This window comes from Theileria equi (assembly GCF_000342415.1).
Source record: "Theileria equi strain WA chromosome 4 map unlocalized gcontig_1105316255041, whole genome shotgun sequence".
NCBI lineage: Eukaryota > Apicomplexa > Aconoidasida > Piroplasmida > Theileriidae > Theileria > Theileria equi.
In genome coordinates, this window is record NW_004668225.1 from 472,167 (window position 1) to 486,715 (window position 14,549).

The window sequence follows — 14,549 nt, forward strand, 5'->3', positions numbered from 1 at the left end:
ATGCTTCCATCATAGCCTCATGGATTCAAAAGGCATCGGTGAAAGTTGGACTGTTGAGCCTATGAATATTCTTTGAACATACTGATAGGCTTAACCATCCCCGCTACACTGTACCCTAGTCTCGCCTATCTTGTAAAAAATCCCAAATTCCAATAACGAATGTTCCATAAATAAGCATGTAGAAAGTTTTTAAACTAGTTGATAAGTTGGCATGGCCAACAGACTCAATAAGAGTTTACAAATATTAAACTGCATTATTTTTGTACAATTTTAAAAATCTTCCATTAAAACAACCTAGATAACCAACTCTTCTTCTTTTGATGAAGAGTCTTGAAGTGATTCATCATCCAGTGAGGTACATGAGTTAGTAGCCACTGGTTCAGATAAAGAATATTCATGTCTTCTGAGGTACAAGAAGTCTTTCTATCGAATATATCTGCATTTTCAAACGTATCCACAAGTCTATCCTTTAGCAATTGTAAACGTGAGTTGTTGCTAAAAGAGGCTAGTCTAAGATTAAAAGTCTCCTCATTGATCTCATTCCATTCATTGCCTCCCTTTTCAAAGAAACTTATGGATACATTATACTTATTTTTTATCATAAACCCAAGTACAGGATCATAACCCTCCCTCGAATAAACTTCACATGCCAAACACCTGTCATTCTCACCACCCTGCCAGACGATGATTTGTGCTCCATCTACAATCCTTTTAACATTAGCATTCATAGGTGTTTGATACTCAAAATGTGTTACCACCGAATTGCTATAGTTGTAAATTCTAAAAGTATTGTCCACATTCCTTATGTCAAGAGTAGTGTCTATCAGTTTACCATTAAATACCTCTTTTGAAAGCGGAGTAAGTCCTGTGTGAACATTGGAAAAGTTATAGTGGTTTCCCTCGTGCCACTTGCCGGATGAATAGCAAAAGGACGAAGGTGATATATCACCATTACTACTTTTCACATTAATGTAGGCTAGATCTCCGCCTGGAGATGTGATGAAGTGTGCATTTATACACTTTGTGCCATCTTTAGATTCCCACATATCCTTATTATAATTAATTTTTGCAATGTTAAGTTTAGGGACTATTGTTGTTGAGATTGCATGTTTGTCAAAGTATTCTACTGCCATGCAAATATCCCTGGACACTCCCGAAGCTTCTATCATCACATTAATAGATCTGTAGCTTACAAGCTTCTTCAGCTTTTCTTTATACAGCTTTAAACCTAGTGATATCCAAACGCTACCTTTCTTCTCAAAGCAGTGAGGAGTAATGATACCAGAAGAGAGAATGTCAAGGCGACAGAGAGAAGATAAAGGTGTTGAGTAGGTCCAAGCATCTATACATTTCCCAGATGAGCTCTTCCATACATGAATCTCGCCATCCATGACTTTTACAACAGATTTATCATCCTTTGGTTTGAAGGTCTTGTAAGTTACCTCGTTATACGTATACTCATAGAAAGTAACACCCTCAGTAGGCTTGGTTGATATATCTAGAGTTATAGGATTATCAAAAGTAGTATCAGCATGTGTTACCAGAGAGTGTCTATACATTGTAGTCAACAGCTCATCATACTTGATCTTTCTAATGAGGTACCACTCCCTGTCCTTCTTCACTAGGTACTTATACTGTACTACAATATCATTGTTGATAGAGAGACTAACAAGTGAATCATGTCCTTCCTTTGAGGATATAACGACGGTAACACACTTTTGGTCAGAATCTCCCATCCATACAGTCCCATCAGAGTCTACCACCTTGCCAATTCCAGCAATAAACTTGGGTGAGTATGTAACACTCTTGACATCCTCGTATGTAGTCTCTGTAGCAGTAATCTTATCCCTATCTACGGTTCCAGAAATATTCAATGTGTAGACATTAGGATCAGATTCAGCATCATGTGGAGTAGACTTTGCATCAATCTTTACATCTACACTCTGTATACCAAGCTTATTCTTAAATTCATCCTCTTTAAGAACAACCCATCTACCTTCCACCTTTGTAAAGTAGCGATGTTCAAAAGAGCTTCCCATCTTTAGGAATAGTCTAATGAATATGGCACCACCCTTGGTTATATGCTCAGCCGAGATGCAGTATTCGTCATGGTAGTGTCCAGACCATATAGTAGACTCTCCAAAGACGACTGCAGTAACATGCCTTCCAAGATGCGGAGTATATTTCAGCACTGTAACATCTCCCATCACATCCTTATGTCCAGTAACAATACCAAAGTCTGGCTTTGCTATGTCAAGTTGCATATCTTGTACCCTTTCAGAGTCATTAACAGGAACTAGATACTGGTCATATACGTCCTCATCAACGGGTGACCAAGTGTTTGAAGACTTTAGGAAGCAGAGATTCTCAACCTGGTAGGAGTGGTTTATGATGGACAGGAGTGTATAGTCACCAATTATTGACATCTGGAACTCTGTAGCATATTGATTGTGTCCGGCTTCCCAAACTTCTGTAGAACCGTCGACAACTGTAGTTAGTGCATAACCAGGTAGTGGTCTTCCATAGAGTATCTCATAGCCGTTCTGAGTATACCTGAAGCTCTCAAAGAAGTTAGTGTCCAGGTTACCAAGATCAAGTTTAATTCTAGGAGTTTTGACATAGCTTCTCAGCCACTCATGGAAGGTATTGTGATTAGTGGAAGACCAGTTGCCAGCCTTTCTGCAAAAGTACATTGGGGTTATGACATCCGAGGAGAGTACGTCCAGACGACAGTGTAGTTCATCCTTTCCATAAATGGTTACGCTAATACATTTGTCCTTGTCACTCTTCCAAACACTCTTGCTATTGTCCGATAAGCTATTAAAGTAGTCCCCAGTCTTGGCAGAGTAGAGACGTCTAGTACCATTCAAGGAGTCTTCATGGAGATCAACTCTATCATGGTCAACATTGGCTGTGTCAAGAGTAACTGCATTCTTGTACTGAGGTATAGTAGCTATGGCAACAGTAGTAGTCACATTGTTAGTTTGCTTCTTCTCAATGAGTCTCCTGTCATAACCACGTTCATCAATATGTCTCCACTTATCAGTCTTCTCAAAGTGTTTGAAACCACAGTAGTCCTCATTCCTTACAAAGAGACTTAGTAGTGAAGTATTACTCTTATCAGTACCCGGTACAGAGAGAATGAATATACATTGCTCCTTATCCTCTGCCTGCCATATGGTAGTTTCATTGTCCTTTACCTCCTGAACATGGTAGCCAGGTAATGGTGAGTAAGCTCTGTGTACTATACCATTGAAGACATTGTCACAGAAGTAGATATTCTGATGAGTCTTGTCACTTAGGTTGAATACAGCAGGAGTAGTGGTCTTGCAGTCATTCTCAGGTCCGAGCAACTGGTGAGAAAATGTCCACTTGTCCCTCATCTCATAGACCATGAACTTTGATCCATCCATATAGTCCACAAAGACTGTTATAAATGAGTTTTTTCCAGACTTGTCAAGGACCATTAGATATCTGCATTCCTCATTCTCAGACGACTGCCATATTAGGTCCTTACCAGAGACCACCTTGTCAAAATAGTATCCGTATATGGTAATGAAGACTGTGGTAGTAACACCATTTATATCCATATTAAACACTCTGTACTTCTCTGGGTCGTGTTTTCCAGTTATGTCAAGTGTAAATCTGAAGGACGGGATTGGTAGTGTCTTGGTAATGTCAGTAGAGATGGCTTCGTGGTTTACCATATGCCAAATATTGTTCTTCAGATGGTAGGATAGAACGGCAGGAATGTTGAAAGGTGATTGAACAAGAATGTAGAGATGAGTGTCCCTGGAGAGGAGTACCATGCTAGCATAGTAGTCATCTGAGGACGGAGTCCATATGGTAATGCTACCCTGAACTACCTTCTTTATGACACCATTCTTGGGAGTACAAACAGCATACTTATTACCTCCATATGTCATGAAACCAGAGTTAAATCTAGAGTCTAAGTGGTATCTACTCAAGTCGAAGGTGTATTCATAGTATCCATCAGTTGTGGTAGTCAAGGCAAACTTGAGTGGTTCAGTCAACTTTAGGACCATCAAGTTAAGTCTATCGTTAAATACATCCTGACTGAGGTACATCCACTTGTCAGTATCAAATGCAAGGTGTACAATGTTACTTCCATCCTTGCCAACAGTACGGATCTTGAGAAGTTTGGGTCCATTGTCCAGATAGAGACGACCATAGACACAGACCTCATCCTCTTCAGGTTCCCATACGGTAAGCTTACCACTGGATATCCTGTCTATAACACCCTCTTCTGATGTGTAAAAGGTAGTATAAGAGACTCCTTTGAAGGTGCCATTTTCAGCTTTAACTCTGGAGTCCAGCGCCTTTGAGACATCCAATGAGATTGTGTTAGGTGCATCAGGTACCTCAAGTGGAACATAGAATGGAGTTTGGTCAACTTGTCTGTACCCTAGTTTCTCAAATAGTTCGTTGTACTTCTTCTGTGGCACCTTTGCAAGTTCCTTGTCAAGTCTAGCAAAGTGGAGAGTCTCATTCTCAGTGACTATCTGGACTAACTGTATGGACTCCTCTGTGGAGAATGTGCTGACATAGAGACACTTTGATTCATCACTTGTCCATAATACCTTGCCAAGTACTACTCTACCAATGGTATGTTTAGGTAGTGGTAGATAGACTGCAGAAGAGAGACTGTCCAACTGGAATCTGTCAATCTCAAAGTCAACTTCAGCTGGAGTAATGATATCCAGAGTGTCTATGGTAGAAAGAATGAACTCAAAGTCTTCATCAGATTCACCATCTCCAGAGTCTAGTCTTGATAAGGCATCATTGTACTCCTCAGCTGTAATGCTACTTAGTCTACCATCCTCCATCTCAAAGTGCATATACTTCTCACAACCATCCACAATACACAGTTGAGCGAGTTCTATGGATATTCCTCTGTAGGTAATGACGGCAAAGTTACACTGTACACCAGCCTTGAGAGTCTGCCATAGAGAGTCATTGCCGAAGACAACCTTGGTAACACGGCTGTTCTCTGGTGGACTATACTTTATGCTGGTAAGTACTCTAAGCTTTGTAGTCTCCATTGTATACTTGCCAGTATCTACCTTGGCAACATCTAGAGTGAGTACTTCCCTGGTATCTCTGTCAACGGATTTAGACAACTTAGATTTAGTGGTATCAACAAGGTCCTCCAGTATAGCTTGGTAGTCTAGATTGCTAGCAATTGTCCATTCACCATTGTTGTAGAAGTAGTAGTGTTCCAATGTACCATCAGATAGTCTCACAAATATGTTCAGTAGGATAGGAATACCATCCAGAAAACTAGCGAGAGTATATAAACACTTTTCACCAGCATCGCCCTTCCAAAGAACTATAACTCCATCAGTAACCATATTAGCTGTATAACCAGCGTTAACGACATGAGTGTGAGTTATAACACCATTATTATGGAAGCTTACAAATTTACATTCATCAGTTCCTCTACGGGATATATCCAGTGAGAAGATGAACCTGGAGTGTTTGTAGGATTCTAAGGCTTTAACATCAGCAGAACTGCACTTTCCGTTAGTGTCTGCGAAATCATAATAGTTATCACTACTTTCTCCCTTATAGACCTCTGAAAGATGCATTATCGATAGTTCATTGTCTTTCAGCAACGAAGATAAACCTTTGAACTCGTCTTTAGGGAAAGAATGGGAAAAGTTCACATTTCCTAAAATAATTTTGCTAAAATTAAAAGTTGGTCCGGGAATATAGACCAAGGCAGGAATATTATTGATGAAGGTCTTTATAATCTTATGCTTTTCATGGAGAGATATATCCCTGGCATTTATAATACAGTCTCTGGATAAAGTCTTCACCTGTGCAACCTTTTTAAGTCTCTCTTGTTTCATATCTGATATTTCTTCATCATCAGTTGATGTATTGTTCTTAATTTGTTCATTCCACTTACTTCCATAGTTATTTGAATAGCTAATAGTCCAATTACCGTTTGATCCTTTATGGTAAATATGATATTTAATATCAGAACCCTTAGATGTTACAAAATACATGAATCCATCCTTATCAACACGGGTTACTGTTATATACAAGCATCTCTCACCACCTCCATTCCAAACATTTATACCTCCTTCCATTATCTTATTCACTGTAACTTCTGGATATGGATAGTATGAGTATGTCAGAAGCCCATCTATTGTGTAGCTATAAACTTTGCACTTTTCATCACTAGTAGTATTATTGATGTCTATTACATAGATTCCGGAGGCTGGTTTATCCTTATGAAGTCCATTAAGTTTTCTAACGTAGTCTACCTGGATCCCCTCCCACTTATCTCCCTTGTTTGCAAAGTATAAATCTATATCCCTGTCTGACCCTTTTATGAGGTATGCAAACGCTGGTATACTATAGACGTAGTGGACCATTAAGTACTTACATTCCTCATTTTCAGCACCTTCCCAGATTGTAAGAGTTCCATAGACTACCTTCTTAATGCTACCCTTGTCAGGAATAAAGACTGTAGTAGGATAACCATCTAGTGTGCAGTTGCTTACTGTATAGGCATTGGACTCTTCATAATGGACAATGTCAAGAATGGAAGGATCTTTTGGTCCATCGCAGTCTGTAAATTTCATGGATTCTACTAGTTTATCAAGAGAGGCCTGTGACTCAATCAGTTCTTGTCTGAGCCTACCAACGTCTGTATTTTTACCAGGTGCAGTAGCCTTGATTTCAGAGAGTAGTCTATCGTGAACGTCCTTATTGATAGACTCCCACTTATTGGCACTCTTGACAAGGTAGTTGTGTTTGAATGCTCCATTAGTGTCTTTAGAGAGTATGTGTAGCAAGGTAGGATTATCAGATGGGTATAGTCTCACCAGGATTGCTTTCTCCTGACCACCCTTCCATAGTACAGCTTGTCCATTAGAAACACTAGTGGCATACCTTCCAGCCTTTGGAACATAGAAACGAGTATTAACCTTATTGAAGAGTGTATCAAAGATTCTGCAATTGGGACTATCCTGGTTAGTAGAGATGTCAAGGGAGAATGAGGATGGTGAGGGTACAGCAACTCTAAGCTTAGAAAACTCCACACTATAGTTGTCAATGGATTTCCATCCACCATCAGTCTTTAGTAGGTACAATGAGAATGATCTTCCGGAAATGTAGACTAGCACTGGCCTATTATCCTTCATGTGGACAGTACAGTAGTTACATCTTCCAGTGTCATCAGACCATAGAGTTTCTTGTCCAAATACTATCTTGTTTGGAGGTTCCTTCACCGCAACTATAAGTCTAGTTGGAACATCATCCAGTGCATAGTCAAAGAATTTGTAGCTTTGTGGATCTGGTCGACCAATGTCGAGGAGTGTCTCCTTTACTGGAGCTCTATCGGGTGATTGAGTATGCCCCTTATGAGTATTCTCGTCCTTGATACTGGATGGTTTATAAGCATTACTTTTGAGATTGTCATATTTGACATCAAAGTCTTCCTTAGTGACACTCTTCCATCCTCTGCCAGCCTTCTCAAAGTACTTCATGGAGCTTTTATCATTGGTATTCTTGGTTGTCATACGGAACAAGTGTTCTTGTCCATCTTTGAGGTAAGACGTCACAAATGTGCATCGTTCCCCTTCCTCAGCGGTCCATATGGAGACTCCATTATGTGCAATGTAGGATGCGTGGTGACCACTCTTTGGAGCATAGAAGCGAGTGTTTGTTCCATAGAGTGGAGCTTGGAATATTCTGCACTCAGTGGTATCCTGGTGAGCAGAGAGATCAAGAGTAAATTGAGATGAGGATGTAGGCGCAGTCCTTAGCTTCTTGAACTCGTAATCAAAGTCTTCAGTCTCTGTCCATTTACTATCTTCATCCTTCTTGTAAAAACCGCTGTAACTGTCTCCCTGGATGAATCGGACAATGTAGACTAACTCCGGTTTATTATCCTTGTTAAGGTATAGCATTATGATGGTATACTTGCCATTCTCAGTGCTCCAGAGATAAGTACCACCATTCACAAGTCTATTTATTGTAACATTATCCTTTGGAATAAACATCTTTACGGGGACGTTATCAACGGTGTAGTCGAATGATTGACCTTTATTGGCATCAAATTTGGCAATGTCCACCGTTCTACTGGCTATGAGAATCTTGTGTTGTCTAATCCTATTCTCAATGACCTTCTTTAGCTCCTCAAATTTTGACTGGTGATCCTTCTCCTTATAGTTCTTCCACTTCTTTCCATCATGGTATTTATAAACCTTGTTCTGCTTATTATTATTATTATCTCTGGTAACAAGTACTGCGAGTGTAGGCTTGTCTCCATCAAGATACAAGACAGCTGAGAGACACGTAACATCCTTCTTCCCTGGCCATATTGTATCAGAACCATAGGTAAGTTTAGAGGCACCATTCCCAGCTGTACATCTTAGGATTGGGACTGTATCATCCATGTCACTAACTACGGTAAACTTGGCAGTGTCAATGAAACTCTTGGCTTTGGTATTCTCAGATGCAGTGGCTACAGAGGTCTCTGGATTCTTGGCTTCGTAAAGTACCCTTTCATAGTAGTCACCGTTTACACCCTCCCATTCGTCGTTGCTAAAGACACGGAAACAGTCATGGAGAGTCTCTTCTATACTGCCATAGGTAAAGGATATGCCAATGATACCAGACTTTCCAAAGTAAAAGGTGGCTGATGAACAAGATTGATTTCCATCAGCTTGCCATACTACATTGCTGTCGTAAACAAGTTTGGGTACCTTTACACCCTTTTTGGCAGTGCAGTTTAATACAGGTATCCCATTGTGCTTTCCCACCTCCACATCAAAGAGAGTAGAGTCTACCTTTGTTCTATAGGCAGATGCATTAGCATTACCAGGCAGTTCACCAACCTCATCAAATGTCCTTTCAAGGGCACCTTTATCAACAAATGTCCATCTATCCTTTACAAGCTTACAGTATTCCTTTGTAGTGCTTTCTGTGACTCTCTTGTATGTCAAGTTTGCGGCTAGTGGTCCACCAGATCCAAGGTATACCGTCGCCTTTACAAGGGTGTCCTTGTTACTCATACTGTCTATACCCTTCCAAACAAGCTTATTATCATGTAAAAGTAGGGGTATATTGGCATCTGGCTTGGCTGTATAGGTAACCACTGAAAGAGTTCCCTCGGTAGACTTTCCTACAGTGACCAAAGCCATGTCCATCTTATACTCCAAAGGTTTCTCTGTAGGCACTGTAGTACTAGTTACCTCAGGGGCAGTCTTGGTAGTTTCTTGCATATTCTCATGATACGCCTTGACATGCTTTAAATCTTCTTCCAGATCCTCACCGATATCCTCAATGACTGGACGAGTACTAGGCTTGGAGTTTACAGCAGTCGTATTAGTACTCTTTCCAACTGCAGTCTGTGTACCAGTAGGTTTTACCCCTGGGAGAGTATCCCTTGTTGCTGTCTCCCTGAGTCCTCTAGATCTAGGAGGTGGAGTCCTTTGAGCATTAGGACCGTGTATATTGGCATGTGAACCACCAGGTGGAAGTGCTAGAGGTGGTTGTCTGAGTTCATTTTCTTCAAGATGTGGATATTTTAGAGAGGATTCACCCGGAGGTACCACAGATTTCTCCGAATTCTTCTCTTTCTGTGTAGGAGTCTCAACAGTCTCTTCATGAACCTCATCTGTAGCACCTGAATGGGATTTAGGAGGCCCCTGTTTAGAATCCATTGTCTTGACCTCATTAAATGTGTTTTTATCAACCTCATTCCATCTTCCTCCCACCTTTTTAAAGTACTTTAAGTCTAGTCCAGAGTCACTTTCTACCTTGGAATAGGCCAATATTAATTCTTCCTTGCCATGCAATTCTACAAATAGGCACTTCTGGCCAGCTCCGGAGGCTGTCCAAACCAGAGCTCCATTCTCTACAACAGAGGTTATTTTGGAACCATCCTTTGGAGAGTATATGTTGTAGTCTAATCCAGATTCATCACCTTTTTTCAAGTCTACCTTGGTTTCATCTGGACTGGAAATATCAAGAGTAGCACCATGTTCAGCTGATTTAGTAGATGATTCTCCACGTTTCGCAACATGATCATCCTTCCCTATCAATTTCCTGAATACATCACCACGGACTTGGAGCCAGTTGCCATCTGAGAATTGGCGGTAGCCTTCCATCAGTCTTCCGTCTCTCTTGAATCTATACGAAGCACCTATAAGTCCCTTCTCTCCCATGTAGAAGAAAGCCAAGGAACATGAATCACCAGCATATCTACCTTGCCAAACTGGTTTACCATCAAAAAGAAGCTTGTTAGAAGTAACTCCTTCCTTTGGTGTAAGCTTTAGAACCTTAAACCCACTCTCTTGTCCTTCTTCTACATCAAAGAGAGTAGAGTCCACTTTGGATTTTAGATCATGTACAGGAGTAGGTGCAGGTTTAGGAGCTACCACTTGTTTAGAAGCATCGGACAAATTCTTTCCAGATTTATTCATTTCATCAAGCTTCTTTAAAAAGTCATCTTTGTGTATAATCTTCCATCCAGAGCCCGTATTCTCGTAATAAAATAGGGAAATTTTATAGCTGTGCTCAGCATGTATTCTTAGAAGCTTTGATTCACCCTTGGAATGGAGCTCGCAGAGGTAACAAATGTGATTATCTGGTACAGTAAATATATTCCTACCACCATCCACAATCTTTTCTATAAGATTACCAGGTTGTGAAGAGTAATAGAGAGTAGTAGCATTCTTCTCTTCCCTTACAAGCTTGAACCTTTCGTCATCTTCCTCGAGAGACGAGATGTCCAGAGTGAACTTTGTTGGAGGATCTGTGTTTATCTTTAAGGTAGCAATTTCCTTTCCATATTCTGTTGGCGATCTTTCCCAACCTGACTCATTGCCATTGCTCCCAGTTTTTTGTTTGTACCTGAATATTTCCCTGTATATACTAAGATCGTGTATTTCAACTAGTATCATAGCAGTGCCAGTACCCTTGATAAATGTTATACAATACGTGCATATTTCTTCAGGCGTTGTATTATATCCATCTTCACCTTCACTGAACCTAGATGCCTTCCATACGTCTTTCCCATTATATTTGACCTTCTTGATATCTTCCTTTCCATTAATCATGTAAACCCTTGCAGGGACTCCAACAATGTTGACATCAACCGTCTTGTAGCGGGGATCCGTAAGAGAGGCAAGGTCCACTGTTTTTGGATCTGATGGTGGATGAAACTTAAGGGGCTGTTCCACTGCAATAATCTCTGCATCCTTGTCATCTGTTTTACTTTTCCCGCTAAACCAGCTCGCGCTACAGAACCTTACCAAGCATGCCGTCCATAGTACTGCCAATACCCTCATCCTCCGCCAATGTCTCAACTGGTGTGAACTACGAATGAGCGGTGTACAAGGATGAAGAATGTATGGATGAAAACGATGAAAGATATGCAGTAGTGATTTACCATTGCAAATAATACGCAATATGTGTGATAAAACAAGACCTTTAGCCTTGACAAACAAAGGGCATGGGTTAGGTGGAGAGGTTTTGGACGAAGGCTTTGCAAACGGACCCTGTGCCTATTCAGAATAGAGAAGATGATGGGGGCGTTGGTCTCGAAGGAAGAGAATCATTTCTTCAGTGCTAAATCCTACATTTATTACATCAATTATTTCCGACAAAATTATGTTAATCGTTGAAGGTTTCCCGTTCCACCTGAATGTGCCCAGTGGAGAGGATGAAGAGATACTGAGAAGACTCCTTCTTCAAGCTTAATGGGAGGTAGAGAATTGAAGAGTTTACCAAGATAATGGTCTTTGTGGGAAAGAATGATGTTAAATAGGATGGTGTTTGCGGAATCTTTCAGAAAAACAGTAGTTAATGACAATGTATGCAAAATGTTACCGGGTTTAGATGTCCATTTAATGGAGATTGGTCTTTTATACTATAAGAACCAAAATTATGCGATTAAATACTTATTATTCCAAAACCCAGAGTAGGTGGATGAGAAACAAAAGGCCTTCTGAAAAGCACTGGTGAGAAGCATGAGATGATGATAAAGAGTGCCCTCAGAGTAATCGTTGAAGAAAGAGGTCTATAAGGGAGACTGGAAGATCTCCCAAAGAGACTTGCTGGAATCCTCTATCAGAATTAGTGACTCGATGCCCAGGCTATTACCGATTCTCCTTTTCCTATGAATCTTTACTCATCTAACATTCTTCCTGTGCTAGCATCCTAATTGTATCCTATACTCCACTCTATATCCTTATAAAACTGCATTAATGACTTTTACCAGCTACTACCTAATTCCTCACTTCATACATCCTGTAAATACTCTACTCAATTAATGAAACTGATTGTAAATTATGAGCAAAAAACTGGTGGGTGTAAGAAGAAATTTCTTCTCAGAGAAAATAATGGAAGTAAGTGGTGATAATTATCCCGACTTGCGACACAACTGGTTTATAACCCGAACATTCGGTAATTACGCAAATTGCAGGGAGTAAAGCATCAGGACATTCTCTTCAATACTATCTACAGATGAATATTAAAGATTAAAGCGTTAGGATATGGCGACAGTTAATGCCATGTGGTCTTCCTACAAGGAGTAAGTCGAGTGCTTCTTGGATACTCAAGAGTATTGAGCTCAGAGAACGACTGTTTGATGGAATAAACCTAGGCTTTTGCGGCGACACATTATTCTCTTCTTTCACGAGCGTGAGTCTTTCATCATCATCCCTTTCAATCTCACTCCAGCCATGGTCCTTCCTCTCGTAAAAGTGCTGTTCGACACATCCACGTGTTTAGGTATAAATTAGAAAGAGAAAATACCCGTTTTTGGATGACAGCTTGGCCAAGATACATTTCTCGCCTTTGGAACTCCTCCAAATCTCAGATCCGCTATGCGAAACAAGAGTTATCCTGGTCCGAAAGTTTGGGACAAAAGTCTCACGAACGAGACCATTTCCCGTGATCTTACCAGAGTTTACTCTTGAGCCATCCGGTCTGGCAATATCCAGGATGTCAGTATCAAATTTCTGCTCCTGAACGCCTCTAAGGCTGCATGCAGTGTCATTGGAATTGGATGAACCTCAAACCACTCCATTCAGCTTTTCGTTAAACTCTTCAAGTTCCACATTCTTCCATTTTCCACCAACCTTCTCAAAGCGTTTAATAGTCAAACCTCCATTAATGACCCACAAATCCATAAAGAATGCATTGCCCTTGTAGTACAAATTAATGGAGACACACTTTTCATTATCTTCCTTAGCCTTCCATAGCTCTGTACCCTTTTCCAAAACAGAGGAGATGTAGTGACCATCTTTCACAATGTATTGTCTGTGTGTGATTCCAGGGTATGTTTGTTTTGTAAAATCGGTATGGGCACCATCTGGGTTGGCTACATTAAAAGAGAATGCAGAAGTACTGAAAGCGGATGCCTTTGTAAATAGTATGCACACCAAATAAAACACGGGTAAAGGATCCATTCTGTGGAATTGGGAGGAAATGTGTACGGGGATTAAAGAGAAGTAGCACCTTGGTGACTTTGCCAGGTGGTGTGCTCCGAGATTCCACCGATTTATTCTTCTCTGGTGCACGGAATAAGACCTTCCTTGGTCCATTCCTTCGGGGAAAGCGTGGTGGTAATCTGGCAAAAAGGGTGCCGCCATGCACTATCGGAATTACCGAGGAAAAAGAGCACCCTGAAGAGGAAGAGTCACTAGATTCCATCCCTCCCTCTTCATAGATCCCGTACAATGACTGGACAAATCCTCCACTTCTACTGTTAATATTTGTGGTGTGACTTTAAAAGGAAGAAGTGGATTTTTGTCTATTCCTGGCTCTTCCCTATGGATCCGAAGGTGCCATACAAGTGAATGGTTCTAGAGTAGGACTCCTATACCTCAAGACATAACTCAGATGGCAAACTTAATGATACTAAAGCTGGAACTTTGGTAATATGTGATTGTATGTAAAACTTGTCCACCATAAATTAGGAGTTGGCCATCTACGTGGAACAATATCTATGCTAATTAACCTACCCCGTACGTACCGGATTGTTATATGTGCGTGATTAGTTCCTACACCCTTGTAGACACTACAGTTTCCTGTAGGTTTGGGGAATAATCAGAACAGGCCTTTATAAATAAGATTTTTTGATTGTATTTCGACCTGACCTTGATTTCTTGACCATTTGAGTTTATCCTCTTACTGAGGATTCCAGCAAGTCTCTTTGGGAGATCTTCCAGTCTCTCCTATAGACCTCTTTATTCAAGGATTACTCTGAGGGCACTCTTTATCATCATCTCATGCTTCTCACCAGTGCTTTTCAGAAGGCTTGTTTATCCCTTGTCTAATCTGGGTGGGTGAACCAGTCGCCACCTGTTTATATAAGAGGTTTTTTCGATTAAATTCAGGTAGGCATTGCCTCTATCTCTATCGGAATGGACTTCCAATGCTTATTCATCGTAGTTAAAGGGCATAAGGTGATGTATTTTAGAGAATATATCTCTAAAATAAGAAATATCTAACAATCGATATTTTTCACCAAAAGATTTCGACTCCTCAGCTCTGTATTATGT

The 14,549-nt window shown here is 40.5% G+C and overlaps 2 protein-coding genes across 2 annotated transcripts; both read right to left on the bottom strand.

The window, feature by feature from the left end:
* Positions 1–284: 284 nt before the first annotated feature.
* On the bottom strand, positions 285–11,330 carry BEWA_046960 (hypothetical protein; the record flags this gene model as incomplete). The annotated part of the gene is made up of 1 exon (XM_004831627.1): positions 285–11,330. One exon carries the CDS (start codon positions 11,328–11,330, stop codon positions 285–287), a length of 11,046 nt encoding a protein of 3,681 aa, XP_004831684.1.
* A 1,728-nt stretch (positions 11,331–13,058) lies between these two features.
* Positions 13,059–13,454, bottom strand: BEWA_046970 (signal peptide containing protein; the record flags this gene model as incomplete). Its single annotated transcript, XM_004831628.1, has 1 exon — positions 13,059–13,454. One exon carries the CDS (start codon positions 13,452–13,454, stop codon positions 13,059–13,061), a length of 396 nt encoding a protein of 131 aa, XP_004831685.1.
* Between the last annotated feature and the right edge of the window lie 1,095 nt (positions 13,455–14,549).